General features: G+C 46.7%; 1 protein-coding gene across 1 annotated transcript in view; it reads left to right on the top strand.

Moving 5' to 3' along the window:
- LOC144818172 (general transcription factor IIH subunit 2) overlaps window positions 1-24,641 on the top strand; it is a 368,595-nt gene that overhangs the window by 261,504 nt on the left and 82,450 nt on the right. The window contains exon 12 of the mRNA XM_078675294.1: window positions 10,022-10,085. Within this exon, the coding sequence (XP_078531420.1) occupies window positions 10,022-10,085 (64 nt within the window). The remainder of the gene's footprint in view (window positions 1-10,021; window positions 10,086-24,641) is intronic.

The raw sequence follows: 24,641 nt of genomic DNA, 5'->3' as shown, positions 1-24,641 counted from the left end.
TGAATGCGCATCTTCACTGTTCATACTGCCTGCTTCCTCGGGTGAGCACTGCCTGCTCCTGCAGCTGGTGTGCTGCTTGCTCCGGGAGTGAGAGAAGCTAGGACTCCGACTCGCTTACTTCACCTGTCTTGGTGAATTTTCCTGGGCAGTGTTTGCAGGAGCACTCCGATTTTACATCAAACGAGCGCACTGAATGACGATGCTCATCATCAGAGAACTACAGAAGAGACACAGAGAAAATAAATAAACAGCAATTCTTAACGCCAGTATCATACCTGTTAATTAAATTGTTTTGTTTAAACACACCGCACACAGCTTTCAGTCGGCCTTCAATAAAACAAGATTACACTTTCATGGAGTACGGTGCAATGGACCAGTGGTGCATGAATAACTGCCTTACTCAAAAACATCTGGCAAAGAGTCAGTCTCGTTAATAATGTGTTTTGGCACGGAGGGGACAAACCTTCAGTTGGGGCCTACATGATCTCATGTGAAACCTAGGGACAAGCACATTGTTATTTTCAGACAGCAGTTGTTGGTAAATCATGGTTAACCCAAATAAAGGAGAAAGAGCCAACCTGGGATGGATGGGTCTCTGTCCTCTGTTCATCGTCTTCTTTGCGTTTTCCCTTAAAGGGCCGGGAGGTAAGGAGGCTTCAGGGTGGCACGGGATCGGGACAGGCAGATCCTATACTGACTGCCCGAAGCTATCGCTAACCATCATAAAATGTAAACAAAGAATGTACATGCTGTTCACACTGGGGGAATCTTAGTCATCGCGGTTTCTCTTAGTAGACAACGATATGTTCAGCAGTGTGGGCATCCATTCAAAAAAATACCAGACATCGGAATAAGGACCCTTAGGTTTATTGTCATTATTCACCAGAGCCGTGTTTACTTATTTTAAAAGCATGTGTGCCCGATGGCCACTGAAGTGCGCACCACAGAACGCGCCCGGAAAGTAAAAGCAACACACACGATATGGAGCCCACAGCCTCATACCTAAACAAGCCTAGTAGTGGTGCGCGCCGACCTAAACACATGGCCCCTGCGCGCCTTCTGCTGGCGTTTCACTGCTTGTAAGGGGAAAACAAGCGCGTCATGGCTAATTAAAACCATATGGCCCTGCACGCCTCTGCTGGCTCCCGAGAGCAAAACGCGCTGGCAGTAGACCTTTTAAAAGAAGCTGGGACTTCTACACGCATTAGCCAATTGCGTAATAAAGCCAGACGCAAAGGCCAATGGTGTGTGAGCCCCACATGCACAAGCTTTTAGGAAAGGTGAACTGATGGCAGGAGGTCGTTTTCCTAGCTGTGCTAGGCTCGACCTAAAAAGTGCCTCAGTGGTACTCGCATCATTCTTTGCATTCAGTTGCAGCAAACTGTCTGGCATCCGACACGCTGCAAGGTGGTATGTTCAGACTGGCATGCTTTAAGTAGATTTTCCTGTACAGGATTATTGCAAATCTACTTGAAGTAGGTGGTAATTGGGAGTGTTTTGCGACCGCAATTGCAAAACATTAGTACATGGTTCTGAGACTCACTACTTGGAAGGGAACGCCACTTTCAAATAGCAAGTAGCAAAACCTATTTAGCGAGTCGTAAAATAATTGTGACCCTTAAACTAAACACCCCAAAAATGTTTTTAGTTGCTAGATCAATTCATTTGAGTGGGCCAATGCAGTTGTTTTCACTCTGCTGTCAAGCACTAACACAGTAAAACATAAATACCTCAGTTGTGCAAGGTGAGGGCAGTATCACATCAAAATATGTGTTATTCACAGGGAAGGTGCACAAATAAAATAAAATGGGAGCAGCTCAACAATAAAGAGGAAATCAATGTAGGTCTGCTGAAGTGACTGACATACGTAGATGTATTTCTAAGTAAGTCAGCTGGAAAAAAGGCTGAAGGAATCTTTCCAGAAAAAACAGCATTGATACATTGTGTATGCTTTTTGTTTGTCAGATCTACAAATTTCACAAATCCACTAAATAGTTGCATGTCAAAACTGTTAATGCATCTTAGCGTCCAGAATCAAAAAACTCTTATCCTTATTGTGAGACCAGACCCTGAGTTTCTTCTGCAGTGATCCATCTTGCATCCTCAGACTGTTTTTCTCACACCAAACTTTTTTCACTTTAAGAATTCATCATTCAGAGCCAAAACTGTGGACCCCTTATTAAACATCACGTGATCTCATTCTTCAATTAATGATATTAAAGCCTCAACTCCTCTTCTTCCTATACTTTATCCCATCAACAAATGAGATGAAAAAATAAAATAATTCCCCTACCTACATCCTCCACTACTGCTGCCTTTTAGACCCCATCACTGCCCGCAAAATCACACAGACCCTCATCTAGGAACATTCTATACAATTTCATTTCAGTATGCCCCTGAACTAACTTTCCTCTCCTGTTGAAGCAGTAGCTTGGTTTCAGCTTCTGAATAATCAGGAAAATCCACGCAAAGCCAAACTGACAGTTTCTTCATTACCAAGCTGTTAAATTGTAAAGTGCACCTTCATGTGCTGTGCTGGCCATTATCTCCTGTCTGTACCCAGAAAACCTTGTGCTTAAACCTTGATTTAGGTCAATCGAACTCTTTGGACTTATTTGCTAGAATGGCCATTGAAGTCTAAGCAGATTCCTCCCTTGTCACGTATGAGTTTGCGCAGAAATCTCACCTTCTACGGGTTAAGGGCCGACATAGGATAAAGGGGGTTTTGATAATATTCAGTGCCCTTAGTGTTTTTTAATTAACCCATTTGTGCAAAACACAGCAGTGTGTGAAATATTCGTACAGAGGGGTTATCACAAGGTAGTTTTGTAGATAAGATAAGAATGTGAAAATTGATCAAGTGCTCCTCTTTATGTGGAGAGATGAATATCCGAAGGAATTCGAAGAAATGAAAACTAGAATTGCTACAGCACCCATTCTGAGTTACTGTAATGAGGGCACAGCCCATAGTGTTATAATGGATGACAGTAATATGTGCTAGATGCTGCACTGTGTCTGAAGGAAAAGAACTGCTGAAAGATTTTGCTCATAGGAGGTATTTTATCACTATAAAACCTTATAAGTGGCTTTGTGTCAAGTGGCTGTTTATTTCTCTGTGCATGTGATGTACTGCATGTATGGCTCATAAACTGCCAAAACATGAGGTATGGATGCTGTATATGTAATAGTCTAAAACAATAGGGAGATGCAGTAGTTTGAGGTGGCTGGGATACCAGAAAATGATTGTCTAGCATAACGGTGGCAGAGTTATGTAACTAGGCAAGTGTGTTATCATCCCAAAAAGCGTGTGTTTCTTGTAAAACATGTTTATACTAATTGGGGTTTCGTGGCCCTAGCCTTGATAACTAGTTGGAAAGCAGATTCACAGTAACCAAGTCGATTTGTAGCCATTCTCACGTATGTCATCGTGGTAGCTGGCCATTACTACTTTCTCCAGATATTGAATTACCAGTGTCACCACAGAGTGAGTAGTTCAATTCTTATAAAAAGTTTTATGAAGAGAGGGGTTTTTATTCTTCTTAAGATATACTAGGTTTCAGTTGTTTACCAATGAAATGTCTGACAAATTATCACCCAGAATCAAATGGTAAGGTAGAGAGACTAAATAGCACAATATCTGGTTGAGGGAAGTGTAGTATAACATTTGTTTGTATGGTTAATTAAAACCTTGACAATATAGAACATTTTGAAAGAAAATTGAAACCATGCTGTACAGGGGACAGGAAAAGAGTAGTTAATCCATTATAGTGCCATGTAACATGAACAAGTAAAAAATGAAACAAGTAATTTAAAATCAACTATAGTTGTCCTAATGACAATATGCTTGTAGAGCAGCGACGGGCAGCAGCAGAGTAAATGCGGGAAGTGCATTGTTGAAAAAGTTGTTCAGTTTGCTGAATTATACATTAAGTATGTATGCTCACATGTGGGATATTACTTTTGAGGAAGGAGTACAATCTAAATTATTGTATGAAGCCAAGTTAGATGAATAGAGAGAAAAGGATTCGGATAGCTGATCCAGCAGCAACAGCCTGATGCTCAAACAGTATTGATTGGTTGCTTTCACAGCCGGCTTGTCTTCTCTCCAACAAAAACTAGTCTAACCTACCTTCCCCTAACCTCCCCTCCCCTAACCCCCTTCCCCTAACTCCCTTTCCCCTAACCTCCCTCCCATTGCCCACTCTCCTGGCAATCCCTTACATCACATTGCGAAATCTCCTAAACCCCCTTCCCCCAACATCCATCCCATTGCCCACTCTCCTGGCACTCCCTTACATCAGTGGGAAATCGCCTACCCTCCCTTCCCCCAACCTCCTTCCATTGCCCCCTCTCCTTGCACGCCCGCTCATCCCAGCGATATCTCCCATCTAGCTGACTTCACGCCTCACATGGCCCGGGTCTCCCACCCGCCCCTCCCACTGTCCAATCCTCCTCCTCCCCTTCACGTGATACATAATCCACATTCAGAGCCTGCTGCAAAACTCAAGGAAATAAACCAAGAACTTCTGTCAAAATTGTCATACAAAAACTCATTGAGTCAACCGAAGAGCTGGCACTAGATCTCTCCTCCAACAAGACCTCACAGGAGACCCCGCAGATGATCCAGTCGAAACCCCCAGTCCAGAACTGGAATACCACTCCCTACCCTAATGCCCAATCTAGACCCTCCAGGTCCATGAATCATTTTTCAGAACCAGATATTCTCTCCCTCCTCCGATCGTACACCTCTCTGCACTCATCCATCTCAGTCCCTTCTAGATCAGCACAAACAGCCCCACTATCTGCCCCCAGCGCGAACTGTCCTAAGCAAGGCTACTCAGAACCCATCCAAAGCATCACACGAACCCTCACAGAGCACCCAGACTCAACACCAATACCCTAAACATTAATAATCTCATGCTGATCCCCTCCACACAGCCACCGCTCACTGACAGCTTGCACAAATCACACCTGAACAGCATGTTACTTAACTGCAGATCAGCTGTGAAACATGCCACAGACCTCGCAGACCTCATCCTTGCCCAAGAACTAGACCTTATTATCCTCACAGAAACTTGGCTCAACGATTCCTCTGGCCTTATCCTTGACATACTAGTCCCTCCCAGCCACAATATTATCAGACTAGACCGCGTCAAGAAAACGGGACGTGGCATAGCCTTTATCTTCCGCAACTCTCTCACAGCAAAACAATCCTCCTCAGCTAATCTCTCTTCCTGTGAATACTTAGCCATATACATCACTAGTGTACACAGACCCTTATGCACCCTTCACATCTTCTACCACCCCCCCCTAGTGATAACCTCCCTCTACTTGAACAAACTATGGAAACTATCTTCTCCAACCTGGGCCGACACTGCCCACAGATCTTCCTTGAGGACTTCAATCTCCACTGGAATGATCTGCATGATCAGGCGGTTAACACTCTCAAGAACTTCCTAACAGACCTTTCTCTGTCTCACTTCTGCGACAGCCTCACTCACAACTTAGGCTCAACACTTGATCTAATCATTTCCAACACCATTCATCTCGAATCTATTCTTCCGTGACTGGTTGGACCATCACTATCTACACTTCTTTATCCTCGAAAGCTGGACCCTCAACAGATCATAAACTGGCTTACCTCCAACCATCTCAAACTAAACGCCCTCAAGACGGAATTCCTCCTCATTGCACCGGCTAAGCAAACCCCCATTGTTGTTAAACATCTCTCTAATCTCACCGTGCTCAACTGCACACCACACCTCATTGACTCAACAAAATCACTTGGAATTCTGCTTGATAAGAACCTAAACATGCAAGAGAACATCAGAGCATCTACCAAAGGAGCGAACTTCCAGCTGTTCATCCTAAGAAAACTCAAACCATACCTTCCCCAAGAGGATTTCAAATCGGCAGTGCAAGCACTGGTCATCTCCAGGCTAGAATATAGCAGTGCTACTTTATGCGGTCTGCCGAAGCTCAGTCTAGCCCCCATCAGAGCTTCTCTTAATACGGCTACGAGACTCTTCACGGGTTCCAAGAAGACCAACCACATCTCGCCTGACCTGAATTCACTCAACTGGCTTCCTTTTGAGGGAAGGATCCAATTAAAAATTGCTTGTATGACCCATAGAGCACTTCACTTTAATGCCCCACTCTACCTGACAAATAAGCTGGAACATTCTGGGGGCTCCCGGTCCACAAGGAGCACTTGCACCTTGCTGCTCAAGCCAAAGAAATTCAATACGCTTAAGACCTACAATCGTACATTCTCTGGCATTGCTCCAAGAATCTGGAAAGCCATTCCAGTGGAGACAAGGCTTATTCCATCCACATTTGCCTTCAAAAGGGAAGTGAAAGCTCTACTAATGAACAATGCACTGATCTAGAAGCTTTGCTCCCCTTACCTCGAGACTTTCTTGCTAGCTTAACTATTACATGTCATTTTTTGCTACCTACTGTCACCTGCCATAATGTCCCTTTTGTTCTTGTTGTATATTGCCCTAATTTTCTTTCTACCCTAGCCTTCTCTCTGTTCCCCCATTATGTCTAGATTTTCGTTGCACATTGACCTACTTGTACAATGATTTGTCTCCTTGAGCTGTGTTCCTATGTCTTATTCAAACCGTATGTAAAGCGCTCTGATACCCACTTGCCTCATGTTCACGCTATATAAAACTTATAAATAAAACAAAGCTGTAGGGATGGCCAAGGTGAGTATAGTGAGGTGGTTAAAAGTTAGTTTGTGACGGAAGAACAGTGTTGGGTTTTCACAGTTGGCAGTCTCTCTCTGAGCTACGCTATCAGCTCTCAAATCAGTCTGAATATTTGGTCAGAGTCCCGCCACGTAAGGAGAAATCTGAACACCTTGAGCTGCAATGGGAATGCTGGGGAGTTTCTTCGAAAGCAGGGTTTTCACAATGTTTCAAGGTGACGGCGGCAAGTTTCCCTGGGTAAAGATGCCAGCAGCCATCTTGCTAAATGTTGGAGCCTGAAGCCTTTGAAGGTGAGTGTGAGGCCTTAAAAGAGACACAGCAGGGCAGCTTTTATAATGGCACAGTTCAGGAGTGGCCAAACTCCCTGAATAACTGGAGGACTTGTCTGGTATGAAAAATGGGGTATGGATCCTGATGTCCTCCATAGGGAAGCGGCTCATTAAGTTTTACCCATTGAACAGATGATGGAACTCAGTTTGGAGTATTGGATAAGACTCAGTTTGGACTATTTTGTGTCATGGACACTGTAGAGAAAATTGCTTTCACTTGAGTGTGGGTTGTAAACGTTTAGATTCCTGTGTACCAACACTTTGGTGACTCATCACAATCCTCTGATTCCAGTCTTTTACTGTAACCTCTAGTAGTCACCTGGACGAGCAAGTGGATTGTTTGACTAATAACTGCAGAGGTAGATCATAAGGCTGCTCTAATGACCCCTGGGGTGGCAGCAATTTTAGCCTTGATGAACTTCTAAAGGTATTTCTCCACCTTTATGTTTTTCCTTTAAAGGTAAACTGGACGTTTTAAGTCCTGACCAGGGTTTTCAAAAACATTACCTATCCAGAGTCACGATCTTGAGTTGCATTGGGATGTAACGCAAAAGAAGACTTTAAAGGTACCAATCGTGGGGAAAAAGGGAGCACTATGTGAGGTTGTGTCCTCTGTTTTTGTTTCCTGCTCATCTGATGGTGGTTATAAGTCTCACTGTATGCCTAGGTTAATGCTTCAATGACATTGGTGAGGAGTCTCTAATGTTGGATTGAAGAAATAAGAGGATTACTGTGCTCCAACCAGATTACGTTACACCTGAAGCTCTGGTACCAATTTTCTTGACTTCGATATTTGTGATTATTAACAATTCCACTTTGAGTTCCACTGTGAGTTGGTGGTAAAGTACAGTAATATGGAGGTCGGTCAACTTTCAAAACTCTTAGGAGTGTAGGTTGGTTTCCGTTTGATTTAACCTTAACTCTGAAATGTACATGAGCTGGAAACCCACCCACCTCACCACTGCAGATCCACTTTCCATGCTGGAGTGTGGGTATCCCCTTGGGCGCCACCCTGTGCCCCATTCGCTGTTCTTGATCCACCACCCAGTGTATTATCAGCTCCACTCCCACACCACCACTCAGGCAGCTGAAGTTGGGTGGGGAACCCAGACTTTTGCGATGTCACAGGCTCACTGCCCGGTCACAGCGCGCTACTCCTCAACCGTTGCTATTGCTCTTCCCTGTCTGTAGTGGTCTCACAGCCAGGTCTCCGCGTCCGTGCTCATGGCAGTCTGTGGCGGAAGTATCAAGATTGAACAAAAAGACCTTGCTTCTCTGCTTCTCCTTTGTCCACGCCGCACCAATGTAAAACACCCTGCAGAGATCCACGACTGTGTTCCTCATGGGTGGGTTCCTCTGTGTGGTAAGCTTACACAACAAATTCACTCCATGCCCCTGTCAGACAGAGCTCAGACAAATCACATCTGCCCCATACCCCTACAAGGCTACAACCCACCAAAGAAATCTCTTTAAACAAGACTTCAAATCAGTCGGGAGTCCTAGTACACAATAAAGGGTTAGATACCTGTTAACACTCATGCATCAGGTAGGTTCCAATTTTACTTGTAGTTACCCACATGACAAACAATAAATCTCCAAAGGTGTTAATGGAGTGACTTGCTTTTCCTTAACGTTATCACCCTCCAAAAAAGTGCTCCTTACTCATTCACCTAAATAGCATCACCTTAAATGCATACATTTTTTAAGAAAGAGTATGTGTGTAAAGTGTAAATAGCTGTAATCTTTTTGACTTCCGGGAAGCGCTTGCTGATAGGTAATACCTCCCACAGCTACCAGCAGTATCTATTTCTCTATAGAATTCTAAAAGAAATTTCTGAGCGTAACGAAAGCACAATATTAAGAAGCTCATAAGATTAAGAGAATCAACACTACTAGGCTGTTTGAAGATACTGTGGAAGCGATCAACCAGGGAACATTTAAGTAAGATCTAAAAAAAAACAAGTTAAAGAAGAATGCAACGTTCAAATGACACCAGCTCACCAATGCAAAGCACAATTGTAATTTTGGCCTTGCTATAAAATGATTACACTGCAGAAGGAATATATCTTTTTTGTATAATCGCTAGGATTGGGCACAACCCATTTGTGTTGTTCAAAGTGTATTGTTATGTTATGTTAACATTTTTATACCGCGCACATACACCGAAACGGTTGCAGGGCAAATGAAAACATGAAGCAGCTAGAATGTAAATACATTAAGATAAAACAAAACCTTTGCATTCAAATATTAAACATCTCCTCTCAAAAGTAAGTGACTGTAGAAAAAAGACATACATGTAATGTATGGTTTCTATTAGGTTGGCAGTTCTGATCAGCTCTGCGCTTCCCTTTGTGGTATTTCTTATGATCACAATCCAGCACTTGGCTGCCGCTTTTTATTGTCCAATGTCAGATTTTCGTTTGTTTATGATCCTGAGCAGATATACGTTGGAAGGAATATTGATTTGGTATTCTGCTGGGATGGACTTCATTGCGTTCATCCCTTATATATTTGTCACTGTGAGATTTCTATTAGCGGTCATACTATGTGGTTATTTGGGAGCTGTGGTGGTGAGCACGATTAAAGCCCTTCAGTGGGCAGCAATAGATGGCAAATCGCTTCAGTTATCATTTGCCTAGTTTGTCAATGATCGGTTGTTTCTTGCTGTGGATTGGTATAGTGCTGGGCGATAGACATGACCTACAATGCTTCCTTCTTATGTGAGTATGATAGGGCCAAGCATTGTGCACTGAAACCCAGTAAAATGGGACCTGTTGGGTTCCATGATAACTTGACAGGTCAATACAGTTTCGCTGAAGCACGTGTTAGAAAATAATAGGGGGCTTTGACTCGATAGGTTGTATGGCAGACTCTTGTCAATTTTGTACTGCAAAGCAAAAATTGTTTCTTCTGAAGTAATTGCATTTTATATTTTTAGATGAATTTATTATATTTTTTAATTTTTCTTTCCCCAAGGTTTTCCTCAGCAAACCATTGCATCGCTCTCGGACCAGGATGCCAAGCCATCTTTCAGCATGGCGTAAGTCACTGAAGATTTACGAGCTTTTACGTGTATGGGATGTATGTACCTTCTCAAATGTATCTGCAGGCAGTTTCAGAATCCCGAGCATATTTTTATTTGCAGGGCAAATGAAAACATGAAGCAGCTAGAATGTAAATACATTAAGATAAAACAAAACCTTTGCATTCAAATATTAAATGTTTAGCGTAGTACAACGGATTTAACATCATACATGTAACAGTTTTCTACATGCTATCAAAAATTTTGGAGCAAATTGTGTTCTCACTTGTATACATTTGTAATGGATACTACAGCTTGCAGATTCCTTGTCTTCGGAAATATCCGCAGATGCCATGCTGGTACCGAATATGTACTAACCTCTCCTTTGTATTCAGAGTGGTGTTAGAGCATTTCATTAGATAGCTGCGCAGGTATTTCCACAGGAAGTCACACAGGGGTTTATTTACAAAAAAAATTAAGATAAGTTTTCCTTATTGAGCCACAGAGTCGTGGGTCTGGACAACAGCAGTGTTTATTGTTATTGGTCGTATTCTTTTACTCTTTCCCCCAACCTCTTATAATTGATCTGAACATCATGCCTAAAAAGTGTTCTAGCCTGGCAAGGACTTACAACACCAAATGTCATTGTTCAACTCTCTTAAGGTGGATGTGATGTTTTCGCCTCAACTTAGTGGCAATTGCGTTTTCCTAGAGAATCCACAATATGGTATTTCGAGACTGATACGGCAAAGTCTTACAGGGCTGATATCGCCCTGGCAAAATGTCATTGTGGTTCTGCTTCCACCCTAAGGGGCTAACTGGATGGAGCACATCCCACCAAGCCATTTCGTATACAATGCTGACTTAGACACTGAAAGTCTATTGCGTCATAAAAAGCAGAAAACGAATAGCTCGTGGTCAAAGTGTTTCATGTTCTGCAAGCACCGCCCCGGTCCAGGCTCAGGCCAGGACAGGCAGCTGAAGTGTTTCATATAACCAAAGCCCTGCTTTCTTCCTCCTCTGAAAAGCCACAAGCTGTCCTCAAGGAGTTTAGAGATACTTCCCCATACTAAGCCAATCCTGACATTTGTGGACAGTTCAGGTCTTCCATGCTACCTTTCAAGGTCACGATCTACCAGTCAGCAAGCGTTTGCCACTTTTTATTGAATGGTGGCAGTGCCATTGTCGCTTTTATGCGCAGTGCTGACATCGGCCTTACCACTGATTCTGGACAAAGAAAAAAAGAATGAGCCTCGTCTATTTAGACAATCATTTGAGACGCTAGGATTGTTTGTGGAACAGTGTATGGGATTCTATACCATTTTCGAGTTAGATGAATTCTCTGTGCCTGAATTTGCAGACACTGTGGGAATGTTGACTTTGAATAACTATTTTATTCCTTAAATGCTAACCCACTTTTCTGCTCTTACTGCTAGGATGCCAACAGCATGGGCACTTTCCCTGAAATGTCTTTTGTTCACATGCAGGCCCATCTGAGGGCATTTTTACTTTTATTAAATTTCCGCATAAGGCAGTTGGGTGTCAGTCAGTCAGTCAATAAGAACTTTATTTTGTTTGTTACAACCATAAAAGTATACACTTTACATTTTATAAACCTTTTTAAAAACACATACCCTAATACAATCATACAAATGCTGCACATAGTCATTGCACGAATGATCACGCAGCTCCTTTAGGTACTAATCACTTATCTTCCTAAAATTAATAAAATCACAATAATTCATACATATATGTCCAATCCTCCCAATAAAATACATACATTACTATTACCTTTAAAAATGTAATCTCAATTTATACTAAGGGAGCTGCTTGCTCCTGTTACTCTGTACACTGGAGGAACACCCTAACTCTGCTCATAAATTTCCCCAAAGCACAGGCTTTATCTAATTTTGCCAGTCCCACTAGAAGGTTAGCAGCTTGCATCCTATTCATAATCCTGTATTTTTTTAATATCGGGCATAAAATCTCCTTTCGTAAATCTAAAACCATCATACAGTCTAATAAAATATGTACAATATCACAGCGGGTACCTAGCGAACAAGTACAGTTACCATCACTATTTATCATGAAGTTTTTTTATCCCATTATTCGCATAGCAGGGGTGTATTGCCAAACTCACTTTTAGTACCTCACGTCTTAGACGGAAATTCGGTAACCTGTCTTAATAGGGATACTGTTGTTCTTCTGATTCCCAGACCTGGGTCATATGGAACACCGATACTTTCCGGAGGAGATACTCTCGGTCACATATACGGGACCTGTCGGCTCCCAGTGCCCTTAGTTCTTTTTTGCCTATTATTTTGTGTCCTAGCTGCGGGGATAACTTCAATCCCAGCACTCCATACGCTTCTCTTAATGAGGCTCTAGTTTCTTTCACCCAGGACAGCTCACTAATGGCAATTTCGCCTCTACACCACTGGAAATTTTTTGGGGGGGGATTCTCCCAACCCTAGGCGCTGCCAAAAACGTATTAGGACCATACTGGCGGCTACTGCCCAAGCGGTAAATCCTAGCTCAATCCTTGCTGCTTGTACCATTGATGACTTTGACAACGAGAACAAGCTTTTTAGGATATTTCCCTCTTCTTTATCCCAATATTTTTTCCCACTTAGTAAGAGTAACTCTGCCTCATATAGAAATTGTGCGGGGACCATTGCTAGGTATGCCTTTATAACTGGCCCATCTGACATTTCACCATAAACACTGTTGAATCTTTTTAGACCCTTCACAGAAGCCGTTGCCCTCATTTTTAATGCTTCCAGATGGGTAGACCATTTCAAGTTGCTCGAAAAACATATTCCCAGGTATTTATATTCTATTACCCTCTCAAGTAATTCTGTACCAAGACACCAAGGGAACCCGGTCTTGCTTCTACCGAAAAATAATATTTTGGTCTTCTCCATGTTCACTACAAATTTTTTATGTATGCAGTATTCATTAAACATGTTTAGTTTTCTCTGAAGACCTATCTCTGTCTGGTCCACAATCACCAGGTCGTCTGTATATAGCAGACAGGATATATGATTACCTCCTAATTTTGGGCTAGCCCCTCTGATCTCTCTTAATTTCAGGGGTAAATCAGCTATGAACAGGGAAAAAAGCAAAGGGGCGAAAACGCACCCCTGCCTCAGGGCATTTTCAATCTGGATCCTCCCAGACAATCCTCCCTCCTCATCCAAGATTACATGGGCCCAGTTATCTGTGTGTAAGGCCTGTATAAGGGCTAGCAGATCATTGTGTATTTTATACCCTACCAAGCTCGACCATAGCTGCTCCCTACCCACAAGGTCAAATGCCGTGCGGAATTCCACAAAGCAGCAGAATAAATTACCCCTCTCCTCTATCGACTTCCGCGTGACTGCCCAGAGAGCAAAACAATGGTCCACCGTTGAATGCCCTTCTTTAAATCCACCCTGTTCTGGGGGTACTATCAGGTTATCTTCTGCCCAATCTTTCAGCAGACCTAGGTTACTTTGGAGAATACTTTTCCCCCAAAATCCAGGAGATTTATTTGGCGATAATTTTTAGGGGAATTTACATCGCCTTTTTAATGTATCGGTCTAATGATAGTTGGAAAGGGGCTATCTGGCATAATTCCTGTATTTAATATTCTCAGAAACATCTTTGAGAAGAAATCTGCCCACCAGTCTGGATTAGTTTGTATAATGACTGCAGGTAGATTATCTGGGCCGGCAGCACGTGTTAAATTTAAACCAGCTATTATGGTCCTAATATGGCCTGGGGAGAACTGCCCTATTACTTCAGTTAAGGGGTTGTTTTCATCCTGTCAGTTGAACCTACTGATTTAATGATCCGTGAGTAGTACAGAGCCCATCTTATCATTTAGTGACGCCCGGATTGAGCCTCTTTTTGTGATCTGGAAGAAGCCTTCATCTTCACCTGCATTGACAAAGTGGAGAGGAGATGTAGTGCCCTGGTATTTTATTGCCTACACCCAGGAGACTGATAAACGTCTTCCAGTTGCTTCACTTGATTAGGAGTCAATGACTTTGGACTACTTGAGACAGAGTTTTTGCGTTCGTAAGTGGGGCTTTTGTCTGACCACATACAGCAATTTTAGAAACAGCCAATTGCTTTGGATACTGCCAAGGGGCTGGAGATACTTTTTTTAAATCATATTTTTATTGAGCTTAACCAGAAAAATGTAGGTGAAACAACAGACATACAGAGTTATATCATATTTAAGTGTTAGATGTAATCAGTTGATCAATCTCTGTGTATTTGTGGTTGGAAAAAATCATGTTATCAGTTGTGCCTCACCATCTTATGTGCTGATTCATAATAGTTTGCGAAACTCGCGCCATTGTTCCCATATCTTTGTGAATTCTTTTGGACATCCTCTATTTTGATATGTTGTCTTTTCAGCCTCCATGCACCAATAAATATTGTGGCACCTTTCATTAAAGCCTGATGGTTGTGCCTGCACCCTTCTTGGCTTCTGTATCTCGTCTGGGCACTGCCAGTCTGGTATTAGACAACCATTTTGCATACTAGGGTATGGAGAGATCTCCCAATGTACCTAATAGCACTATTTTGCCACTCATGTTGATCTTTCCATTAGATACTCTCCCTAGGCGGTTCTATACTATTTCCCAAAATACCATACACAATCACCTGTCTCCCCACCTTCGTTGAGGCATTAGTCAAATTCTCCCCTCTGTGGCCCCTTTTTTTGTTACTGTTATGTTTTCTGCCCCCTTTTTGGTTTGGAGCTCAAAGCGCCGGGACACTCCTTTGGAGTAGCCGTTGCGCTATATAAGCCCTAATTTAACATAACATAACATAACATAACAAAGGTAATGCTTCCATAGGCTTTCAAATGTGTCTGTGAGGTATATTCTATGCAGCTTCATTTTGATGTGGACCAAACTGAAACGTTCCTTTGTTGGAACCATTCTAGGTGCCCGCATCGCCTCCTTCCACACTGTATGGTCCAGACTACCAAGCTCTCTCATAAATCTGTCTCTTACCCGCCCATACAGTCAGGCATTATGGATTAGAGTCTTATGAGTGATATTACTTTGGCTGGTATAGCTTCAGTGAGTACGCCGTTTTCTAGAGAGAGCACTTCTGCACTTTGACCAATTCCTTCTTGAGGTTTAATTAAGGTGTCTCTAAGTTAGAAATATTAAACAGTTGAGTCTTGGCCAGCCCAAATTCCTTTTCCAATTTGGCATATTTCTACATCTCGGAGTCTTTCCACACATTACTGACCTTTGAAAATCCGGTTCTTTCACACTTCTGCAACCCCGACGGTGCCCTGACATCTTTCAAGAGTTGGTAGTTCCAGAATTAGGTTCCCTTGTTACTTTGCCCAGTCAACTCCTTACCCAAAGTCTGCATTTCCGTGCTTTTTCTATGAAACGCATGGGTCTTGCCATTTGCATGAGGGCTTTCTCCCATAGATCATTACATGACCAGAGACATTTTAAGGCTTGGGCAAAATGGGCACTGCCCCACTGCCCCAGTCTTTCATGGGGCCCCCTGAGAGAGCTAGCTCTGCTCTGCAGAGAGTCTTGCCCTGATGACCTTGAATAAGTCCTAAACATTTTTCTTGAATGTATTTTTAATGTGGGTGATGTGTGAGAATCTATTACAGAAATTTTGCAGATAAATGTTCTGTTTGTTTCATGCAACATCCATAAAAAAAAATTTTTTTAATTTCAAACTAGGACCCCACATATGAGAAATGGGATAGTGTTACAAAGATCGATTGCAATAATATTAGTGAGTTGCTGCTCCGTTACAATATTTAAAAAAAATACATGTCCCTATCCCTGAATATTCGATGTAAACACATTTAGAATTTGGACGAGTGTGTTTGTGCATTGTCAGTGACATGACAAAAGCCGGCTTGCGAGAGCTGAAATTGGATAATAAATTCCAAGCTGTTCAAAACAGGCCCGTCCCAACATCCATTTGGTTTAGGGCCCCGAAACACTTAAGCTGTCCCTGATTACATGATATGCCTATTGATCGGGTAGGCTGACTGTTTTTGTGGGGCAAAGGCCAATTCATTCAGTACCTCCAGAAAGGGAGGCCCATATATAGCTCTGTATGCCTGGGAGAGTAGTACCCCCCTCATAAATCCCCTGATGAGCTTATTTAATGATGTGTGTGGAATCCCTAAATTTTAGAGCAAGGTGCGTACAGCATCATCTATTTGTGAAACGTAGATGCCTAGTACTAGAATGGTGGGGTTTTGTAAGGCATGGAGTAATCTGGGCCGAGGCATCATCTTGAAGAGCTCTACTTAGTAAGGACGGGGTGAGTTGGCACCAGTGCTCCGTTCCCGCTCTAAATCTGCCCAGGATCACTTTTAGTTTGCGTTTATAGTTTGTTCCTCTTATAATGTATATGTCAAGGTATTTTTGAAACCCGAGTGGGATTTTGTGAAGGGGCATACTACCTCTGGTCTTGGCTTCCAATCGCAACACTGTATATTTCTCTCAATTAAATGCTAACTGGAGTATTCTCCATATATCTTGAAGATCTTGAGAACTCTGGCCATGGATATGTCTGGTTCAGCTAGATATAACAATATGCCCCCTGCAGGCTTCTCATTAGTGCATCCTTTCTTACCCAACAGGCCAGGGGCTTGACCACCAGGGCAAAGAGCATAGGGGACAGTCAATACCATATGCGTTTAGTTTCTGGGGCCATTTCTCCGCATTCTCGAAATGGGGTCTCTCCTGTCAGAGAGCAGAAGCACCTTGAGACCTTTGTGAAGTGGATGTTTTCCTCAACTAGCCTTATCCTCTGGGCAGTCAGTGCCAGCTGCTTGCTGGGAACATAAACATATGTTTATGGAATATTGTTGGCGAGATATTTCCAGCAGTCTCTGAGTACTTAAGGGACAATTTGCCCCTACCTTCCAACCTTCCAGGATGGTTAGGCCTCTGGAAAGTACTTTATCTGCTCTGGGCTGAACACTACTGACTGCTTGGATAGAGCAGTTGGCACCAGCGTGATGCTTCAGTGGCATGCTTGGAAGTGATCCCAGGCTTCTCTTGAGAAATGCAAGCCTCTCTAATGGACATGCCGTTTGATGGGTCTCGACTGTATGGCAAACCTTTAAACAAAGTTAGGCCACAGCACATTCCCTAGACCTTACTACCCCATCCAGGCAGTACCCTCACCTGTTTCGCTTCTCTCAATGCTACTTCAGAGGATTAGCCAATGACCCATGCAGAGGCCCATTTCCTGCCCAACAAGCACCCCAGCCCTTTCAGAGTTTGGTTTCATAGAGCTAATGCCGAGGCATCAAGTACCGTGAACTTCTACTTTAGTTTGCCCTTAACAGCACACAGCCCATACTGGATGCAGGACTACCAGGGACGACCAAATAGAACATCTGACTTGCGGGTACTCCAGATCGTCCAACGAGGCTATGAAACGCCACAAGTCTTTGATCCACAGTCGAACATCTCTTAGAGGAGCATTGCTTACCGCTCGAAAAGAGAAGAGCCTCCTTCAGTTGGATCCTACAAGAGTGTTGAGGTTCTACATTATCAGCACAGAAGAGCATCAGCTGAATGATCAGCTCTTTGTTGGGTTCTCTTGGACAAGAACATCCTAGGTAGTGCAGAAAAAGATTCTGTCAAGCTGGATAGTCCTCTGCATCAAAATCAGCTAAGCACTGACCACGAAGCAGCCTCCTGAAGGTTTGAGGGCCTATTCCACCAGAGCCATGACTGCTGCCACTGCATTGACTTATATTTTTGAAATACTGATATATATCAAATTCACAGTCACAAGTACAAAAATAAATTTCAAGAGCTTCAATACGTAAGCTCACAGTAATCAATACTTTGCAAAATATAGTGTTCGAGGCATATGAGCTGCAAATTGTATATTTAGCAATAGATCGCCACCTGGTGTTGGGCTCAGATGATTGCAGGTTGTTGTTGTCTTCTTGGAAGAAGTCTTTGTAGTCACGAGATAGGTGACTCCTCCCTTGGACAATACTGCGCATGGTCATCGACTCCATCCTCAGATTGTTTTTTTCCGCCACTGGGTTCGGATGAAAGTTTTCCGCTCCGGCTAGAAAAGACTCTTTTCGGCGCTTGACATTTTAGACAAACAACTTTCGACATCGAAGACACCTTTCGACATCACCAGCTACATCCCAGTGCGTCGACGCGGGCATTTGGGCCTATCGGTGCCGTACGGCCTACGCCTCATGGACAGAACTCCATTCAAGAGATGCCCGATATGTCGAGCAAAATTCCCTCATAGCGACCATCACGAGGTTTGCAACCTCTGTCTCTCGCCAGAACAGTCGCCCCCAACACAGCCTGTGCCTCCTTCCGATCGAAAAAGACCATTCGGGATCGGAGGGCCCGTCGACACGAGATGAGGAGATCAGCGCCAGCACCGGAGGCCATCTTTGAGGAGGAGCTCATCGAAGAAGACGTCTCCGAGGACGAGAACCCACTCGAAGATATCTCCTAGGATGAGGCTCCACTCGTCGCCGAGGAAGACTCGCCTGATCTCCAGATCATATCGGGAGCAGAGGACTCGGACGATTCGATTCCATCTCGACAACCCGTGAGTACCTCTGCCCCTGCACAACAGACTCTGCCCAAACCAAAGGCAACGGTCAGCACTCCGCCCATGGGGCCCAGTCGAGACCGAAATTTACCCTCCGGCTCGGCTCCGAGGAAAAAGACTACGCCTTCCGGTGCCTCGGCACCGAAAAAACCACATGTGCCAATTCCACCTCCTCCATTGGTACCGAAACATCCTTCGACACCGAAGGACTCTTCGGCACCGAAGCTAACACACCCTTTGGCGCCCAAAGACTCTTCGGCACCCTAAACCTAAACAGGCATCGGTGCCGAAACCAAAAACAGTAACGTAACCGAAAGCTTCGACTCCGAAACCATCCGGCTCCAAAAACAAAGACGGGAAGATAGACTCCGGCGCAACAGGCCCAACAAAACCTGTCTCCACGCCGAAATCTTCGATAACGGTACCAAAGACCAAAAGGCCTGATACACACAAGCCTAAACCGCCTTCGGCACCGAACAAATTGCCACAGGACTCAATAACTCCTCCTAAGGCAAAAAACACTAAAGAACCACTATCGACACCGAAGAAATCGGCGCCGAAGAGGATTATACAAGAGGAAGAACTATTTAGACCAGATCCAAAGCAGAAAAAGGTCTATATCAATCCAAAAACTGGACATGTGGAAGCAATTCTACACAAAAAGAGACCAGCAGGGTGCGTGGCTAAGATGGCGGCCTGAGCGGACGTGGCTGGAGGAGGCTCCCCGTCCCAAACCCCCGACAAAGCACCGAAATAAGCTTTCTGCACCCCTACTTGCTCAATTCCTCACGGGCATCGAGGGTGCTCTTCTCCAGGACCCCAGACGAGCTACTCCGCCCTCCCTTCGATGTGGATTGCAGTGCGCGACGGAGGCGACCACTCCCGGCCGGAGTAGGACCGCGAAGGGGGCGGAAGCGCATAGAGCAACCACGGCGTTCGCGCCCCTCAGCGGAGCGGCTACTGCCGGTCTACAGCGCTGAGGACCCCACCTGGCGGAGGTCAGAAAGAAGGAGTGCCGGCAGAGGATCGCGGATCGCTCGGGCTGCGCCCTTGGGAGCGAGGGGCAGCGCCGGCCGGCCTGAGGTGTAAATCGAGGCCCCGGTCTGGTCCGGGCTGGTCCGAGGCTCCCGCGGGAGCAGAGAAAGAGCGTGCCCTGGTCAGGACGGACGTGCTCACAAGCACAGGTGAGGAGCTAACCCCAGGGGTGTCCGGGGCTGGAACTCGGGGGGCGGTCATTCGAGCCCCCGGTGTGAGGCCTGACGAGGCCTAGCGGTAGCGGCCACGAAACAGCCTGCGGCGCTCCGGGGCGGACCAGGGGCCCGCACCACCCACAGAGGAGCTGAGGCCCGCTCGGGCGAAGAGGGAGCAACTTCAGGGAACACTCACCGAGTCCCCGGCTATAATCTAACAGGTGCGAGGGAGGGAGGTGCTGCACCGCTGCTGCAATCCCGGAGGGCGGTGATCAGCTAGACACCTCGCCGCGTACAACAGAGGCCGCACGAACCTACCCCAGTTGCTGGAAGACAGGCCCTGTGACCGAGGGACGCGGAGCCTGTGGCCGGGGTGTGGAGTCGGGGGGCGCCTGTCGGGCCCCCGGAGGCGACCGAAGCTAGGAAGAGGCAGCAAACTAGTGGAGAGGAACCGGCCCGGGACGCGACCGGGCTGCTGGGCCGGGTGGGCGCCACCGTCTAGCGTTGTCGGGCCCAGGTCGAGGCCGCACCTCCGTGGAGCTCCTAGCTGCCCCGGAGGACGCGGGGGGCGCTGACAATTCCACCGCGGGTGCATCTAGCTCCACGGCCGACCCGCCCTTGCCCACGCAGCAGCTAAAGGGGGCATCAACACAAAGAGCTCCACAGGTCATACCGGGGGTCACCATGGCGAACTCGAACCGCAGAGCGGGCCGCACCATCCCCGAAATGCTGGCTAAAGGGGGGACTAAAGGAGAGAAAAGCCCCGACAAACCGACCTCGGGGGCCCAACTGAAGGAGAAGGCATGAGACAAGGAAGAGGCCCCTATTACGAACTCCTTCCTAGAGTCCCTTTTCAACTCTCTTAGAGAGGATTTCCAGACCCTCAAACAAGACATGGCGGGGGAATACAGGGACCTGCGCCGAGACGTGGATGATCTTGGGGAGCGAGTTGCAGGGATTGAGAACTCTGGAGACGCTCGGTGTGAAGAAGTGGACCAACTGAGGCAGGAGATTATCAGGCTTCACGAGCAACAAATGGGCCTGCAGACCAACACAGAGGATCTCTAGAACTGCTCTCGACGCAACAACATACGGGTCAGAGGAGTGCCGTCCAAATCGGAGGGAGTCTTTGTTTCGGGATGTCCTGGGGGAACCGGTGGATTTTCAGATTCGCATAGACCGGGCCCACAGGGTGGGCCTAGCACGCCGTGCACCGGCTCTTCCACCAGACATCCTCGCCTTTTTGCCCGACTAACCCCTTAAGGAACGCATCCTGAAAGCGGCACGCCAAAAGCAACCCCTACATTTTCAGGGTCATAAGGTCGAATTATTCCAAGATCTATCTGCGATTACTCTGCAAAAGAGAAAGGCCTTCAGAGTGGTCACATCCTTCCTGCGCGACAATGGCACCCCATACTCCTGGGGACATCCGTTTAGACTCCCTTCGAGAGACATGTGACTTGCTGGGCTTCACAGCAGAGGGTGGCGACACAGAGGAAAGTCCTGACACGCAGTCCTCCCAGCCGAGGTCCCCACGGATGACAAGGGATGGCTGGCAGACGGTCGGACGCAAACGCCTGTCCAGGAAGGGACTTAAGCCAGACCCCGAGACGATAGCGCAGGAGCACGCAGCGGCGATAAAGGAGGTCTCCGAGGATACGATTGAGGATCAGAGAGGGGTCACGGATGAGGGTGCGGCTGCTCTCTGCTTTCGCTACATGTTGGGGCGGCGGGATGGGGGGGGCTTCGGAGCCGCCACTGCCACTGTTCTCCCTCCTTTGAGACTTTACCGCAGGCCTGGACTGTGCCTATATCGGGCCTGGGACAATGTTCACAAGTTCAGTTGGGGTTGGGGCACGGGGGGGGGGAAAGGGTGGTGAGGTAGTTTGGGGGCGGGCTCCGGTGTGTTCCTTCATTCAGGCAACAGGAGCGGGAGTTTGGGGTATCTCTGGGTCGGGACAGCGGAAGAGCGAGATAGGGTACGTACCTCCTCATGGCTGATGAGTCTATTCAGGTTCTTACTTTAAATGTTAAGGGGCTCAATAACCCTGTCAAAAGAAGGGCAGTGCTCTCATATTTGGAAAACTCCGGGGCGGCCATATGCCTTCTCCAAGAGACGCACTTGCTGGCCAAAGACTGGCATCGCATGAAGTCCAGGGCTTTCCCTACTCAGTTTTACTCCTCCACCGGAGAGAAGAAGGCAGGGGTAGCCCTTTTTTTTGCTAGTCACTTCAAAGGCCGGGTGGGAGACAAAGTGGCGGACATCAAAGGCAGGCTATTGGCCCACACTGTTTTCATTGGGAACTTGGCGATCACGGTGGGGTCTGTTTACGCTCCCAACTCCAACCAGGAGACATTCCTCAAGGGGGCGCTGTCAGAGGTCATGGGTACAGACTCGAGGCACACACTGATCGGCGGGGACATAAACCTGGTTATGGATAACGAAAGGGATAGGTCGAGCGGAGGTTCAGCGATTCCGGGGCTCTCTCTACAGAGGGGAAGCGCTGGCTCGCTAGCAGGGGGTTCCTGGACACATGGAGGGGGATCCATCCCATAGCCCCGGGGTACACCTTTTACTCACACGTGCACCATACATATGCCCGAATAGACCACTTTCTCAGTTCTGCGGAGTTGGCCCCTATGGTACAGGACTTGGAGGTTGCCCCTGCGGCCCTGTCGGATCATGATGCAGTAGTGCTTCACCTACAAGTCCCGCGTATGCAGTACCGTAAGGGTAAATGGCGACTCAGGGAGACTCTGCTCGCCCGCAAGGGGGTCACACAACAACTTTCCTAGAGCATCGCAGATTATTTACGCCAGAACGACACGGGGGAGGTGGCCATGACGGCAGTCTGGGGGACACTCAAGGCGGTGGTCCGAGGGGAGCTCATAGCACTCTCGGCTGCGGACAACAGTGAACGGAAGGAGCGACGCCTGGAGCTGGCAGCACAGGTGTTAGAGCTGGAGAGGGTACACAGCCGGACGGGGGCCCTAGGATTTGGCGCAAATTGAAGGCAGCCAGAGCGCAGCTTGCGAGCCTCGATCTTGACCGGGCGGAATACGCAGCATTGCGTCTCAAGCACACATACTACGTGGGGGGGGGACAAGACGGGCCGTCTGCTGGCCAGCAAACTTAAAGCGAAAATTGTCCGGTCTAAGATCCCAGTCATTCACGAGGATAGTGGGGGGGAACTCCGCAACGACGACCGCATTGCGGAGGCGTTCAGGGCATTCTACGCCACACTCTACAAGGCTGACCCGGCCTCAGATGCTGAGGCAGGGACTGCATACTTGGACGAAGCCAATGTTACAACCCCTAATGAGGCGAACGCCTTGGCCCTGGATGCCCCCATATGATTGGAGGAAGTGATCTCGCCCATTGTACGCCTCAAACCACTCAAGGCACCGGGCCCGGATGGGTTCTCCGCGGGCTTTTATAAATCCTTCTGCCCCCTCCTGGATCCCATATTGACGAAACTATTCAACTCTTTTCGAGGCCCGGGATCGATACCCCAAGAGATGCTGGAGGCAGATATTATAGTTCTGCCAAAACCGGGCAAGGACACGTCCCGGTGCACGGCCTATCGGCCAATCTCACTCGTCAACCTCGACTTAAAACTCTTTACAGGGATTCTAGCTGCAAGGCTGGGCCCCTGCCTTCCCGGTATAATAGAACCGGACCAGGCAGGCTTTATACCCTCCCGTCAATACGCTGACAACACCAAGCGCCTGATGCACGTGATTGATAAAGCACACTATAACGCAGCGGGCGCGGCCCTTCTTTCAGTCAACGCCGAAAAAGCATTCGACAGAATGGACTTGACCCACCTGGACAGGACAATGGCGAGATTTGGTATGGGTGATAGGTTCAGGGCTTGGGTGGCGAGTTGCTTTGCGTCGCCCCAAGCAACGATCAAGGTGAACGGGACTAGCTCCAAACTGTTTGACATCCGACGAGGCACGAGGCAGGGCTGCCCGCTCTCACTGCTGCTATTCGCCCGTATATCTAACCTTTCGCCCAACGTGTAAAAGACAACCAGGCCATCAAAGGCATCACTTTTGGGGGCGCAGAACAAACTATAAGCTTGTACGCAGACGACATTTTAGTCGCCGTAGACAACCCTAGGGCCTCGATACCAGCATTTTTAGAGGAAATGGAGCGGTTCGGGAAGGTGTCGGGCTTTAAAATGAACGTCGGAAGTCCGTGATCCTTCCTCTTGGGAGTAATACCCGCCAGGCCAACAGAGGCTCGCTCCGACTGGGTGGGCTGTCCACGCAAATGGAACTCCCATACCTGGGGATCGACTTGACGCCCACAACAGCCCAGACAGTTGAACTAAACTACACCAAGTTTCTCACGCGCATCAGAGGGGATATTCTGAGATGGCGACAGCAGCCGCTCTCCTGGTTGGGCCGGGTGGCCGCTGTTAAAATGTCCTTGCTACCAAAAGTGCTGTACCTGTTCCAGACGATCCCGGTCACCCCGATAGGTACGATTAAAAAACTACAAGACAATATTCAGCAATACATTTGGGCCGGTAAAAGTCCTAGGATGCGACGCGACCTAATCGCACGAGCTCCAGCGGAGGGAGGGCTAGGCGTGCCTGACTTGCAGCGATACTTCCCAGGCAGCACAGCTCCGATACCTCTTGGAATGGTCCAACCTCGGAGAAACACTGGCTGTTTCAAGATAGGGCAATGGCGGGAATGCCGCTATGGAGGGTATTAACTGCTGACACATTGGGGTTAGGGTGGACCTCGAGAGGGGGTTGGTTACAGGAGCTCTAAT

The sequence above is a fragment of the Lissotriton helveticus genome, chromosome 2_1 (genome assembly GCF_964261635.1).
Source record: "Lissotriton helveticus chromosome 2_1, aLisHel1.1, whole genome shotgun sequence".
Lineage (NCBI taxonomy): Eukaryota > Metazoa > Chordata > Amphibia > Caudata > Salamandridae > Lissotriton > Lissotriton helveticus.
This window is presented reverse-complemented; position numbering and strand designations above follow the sequence as displayed.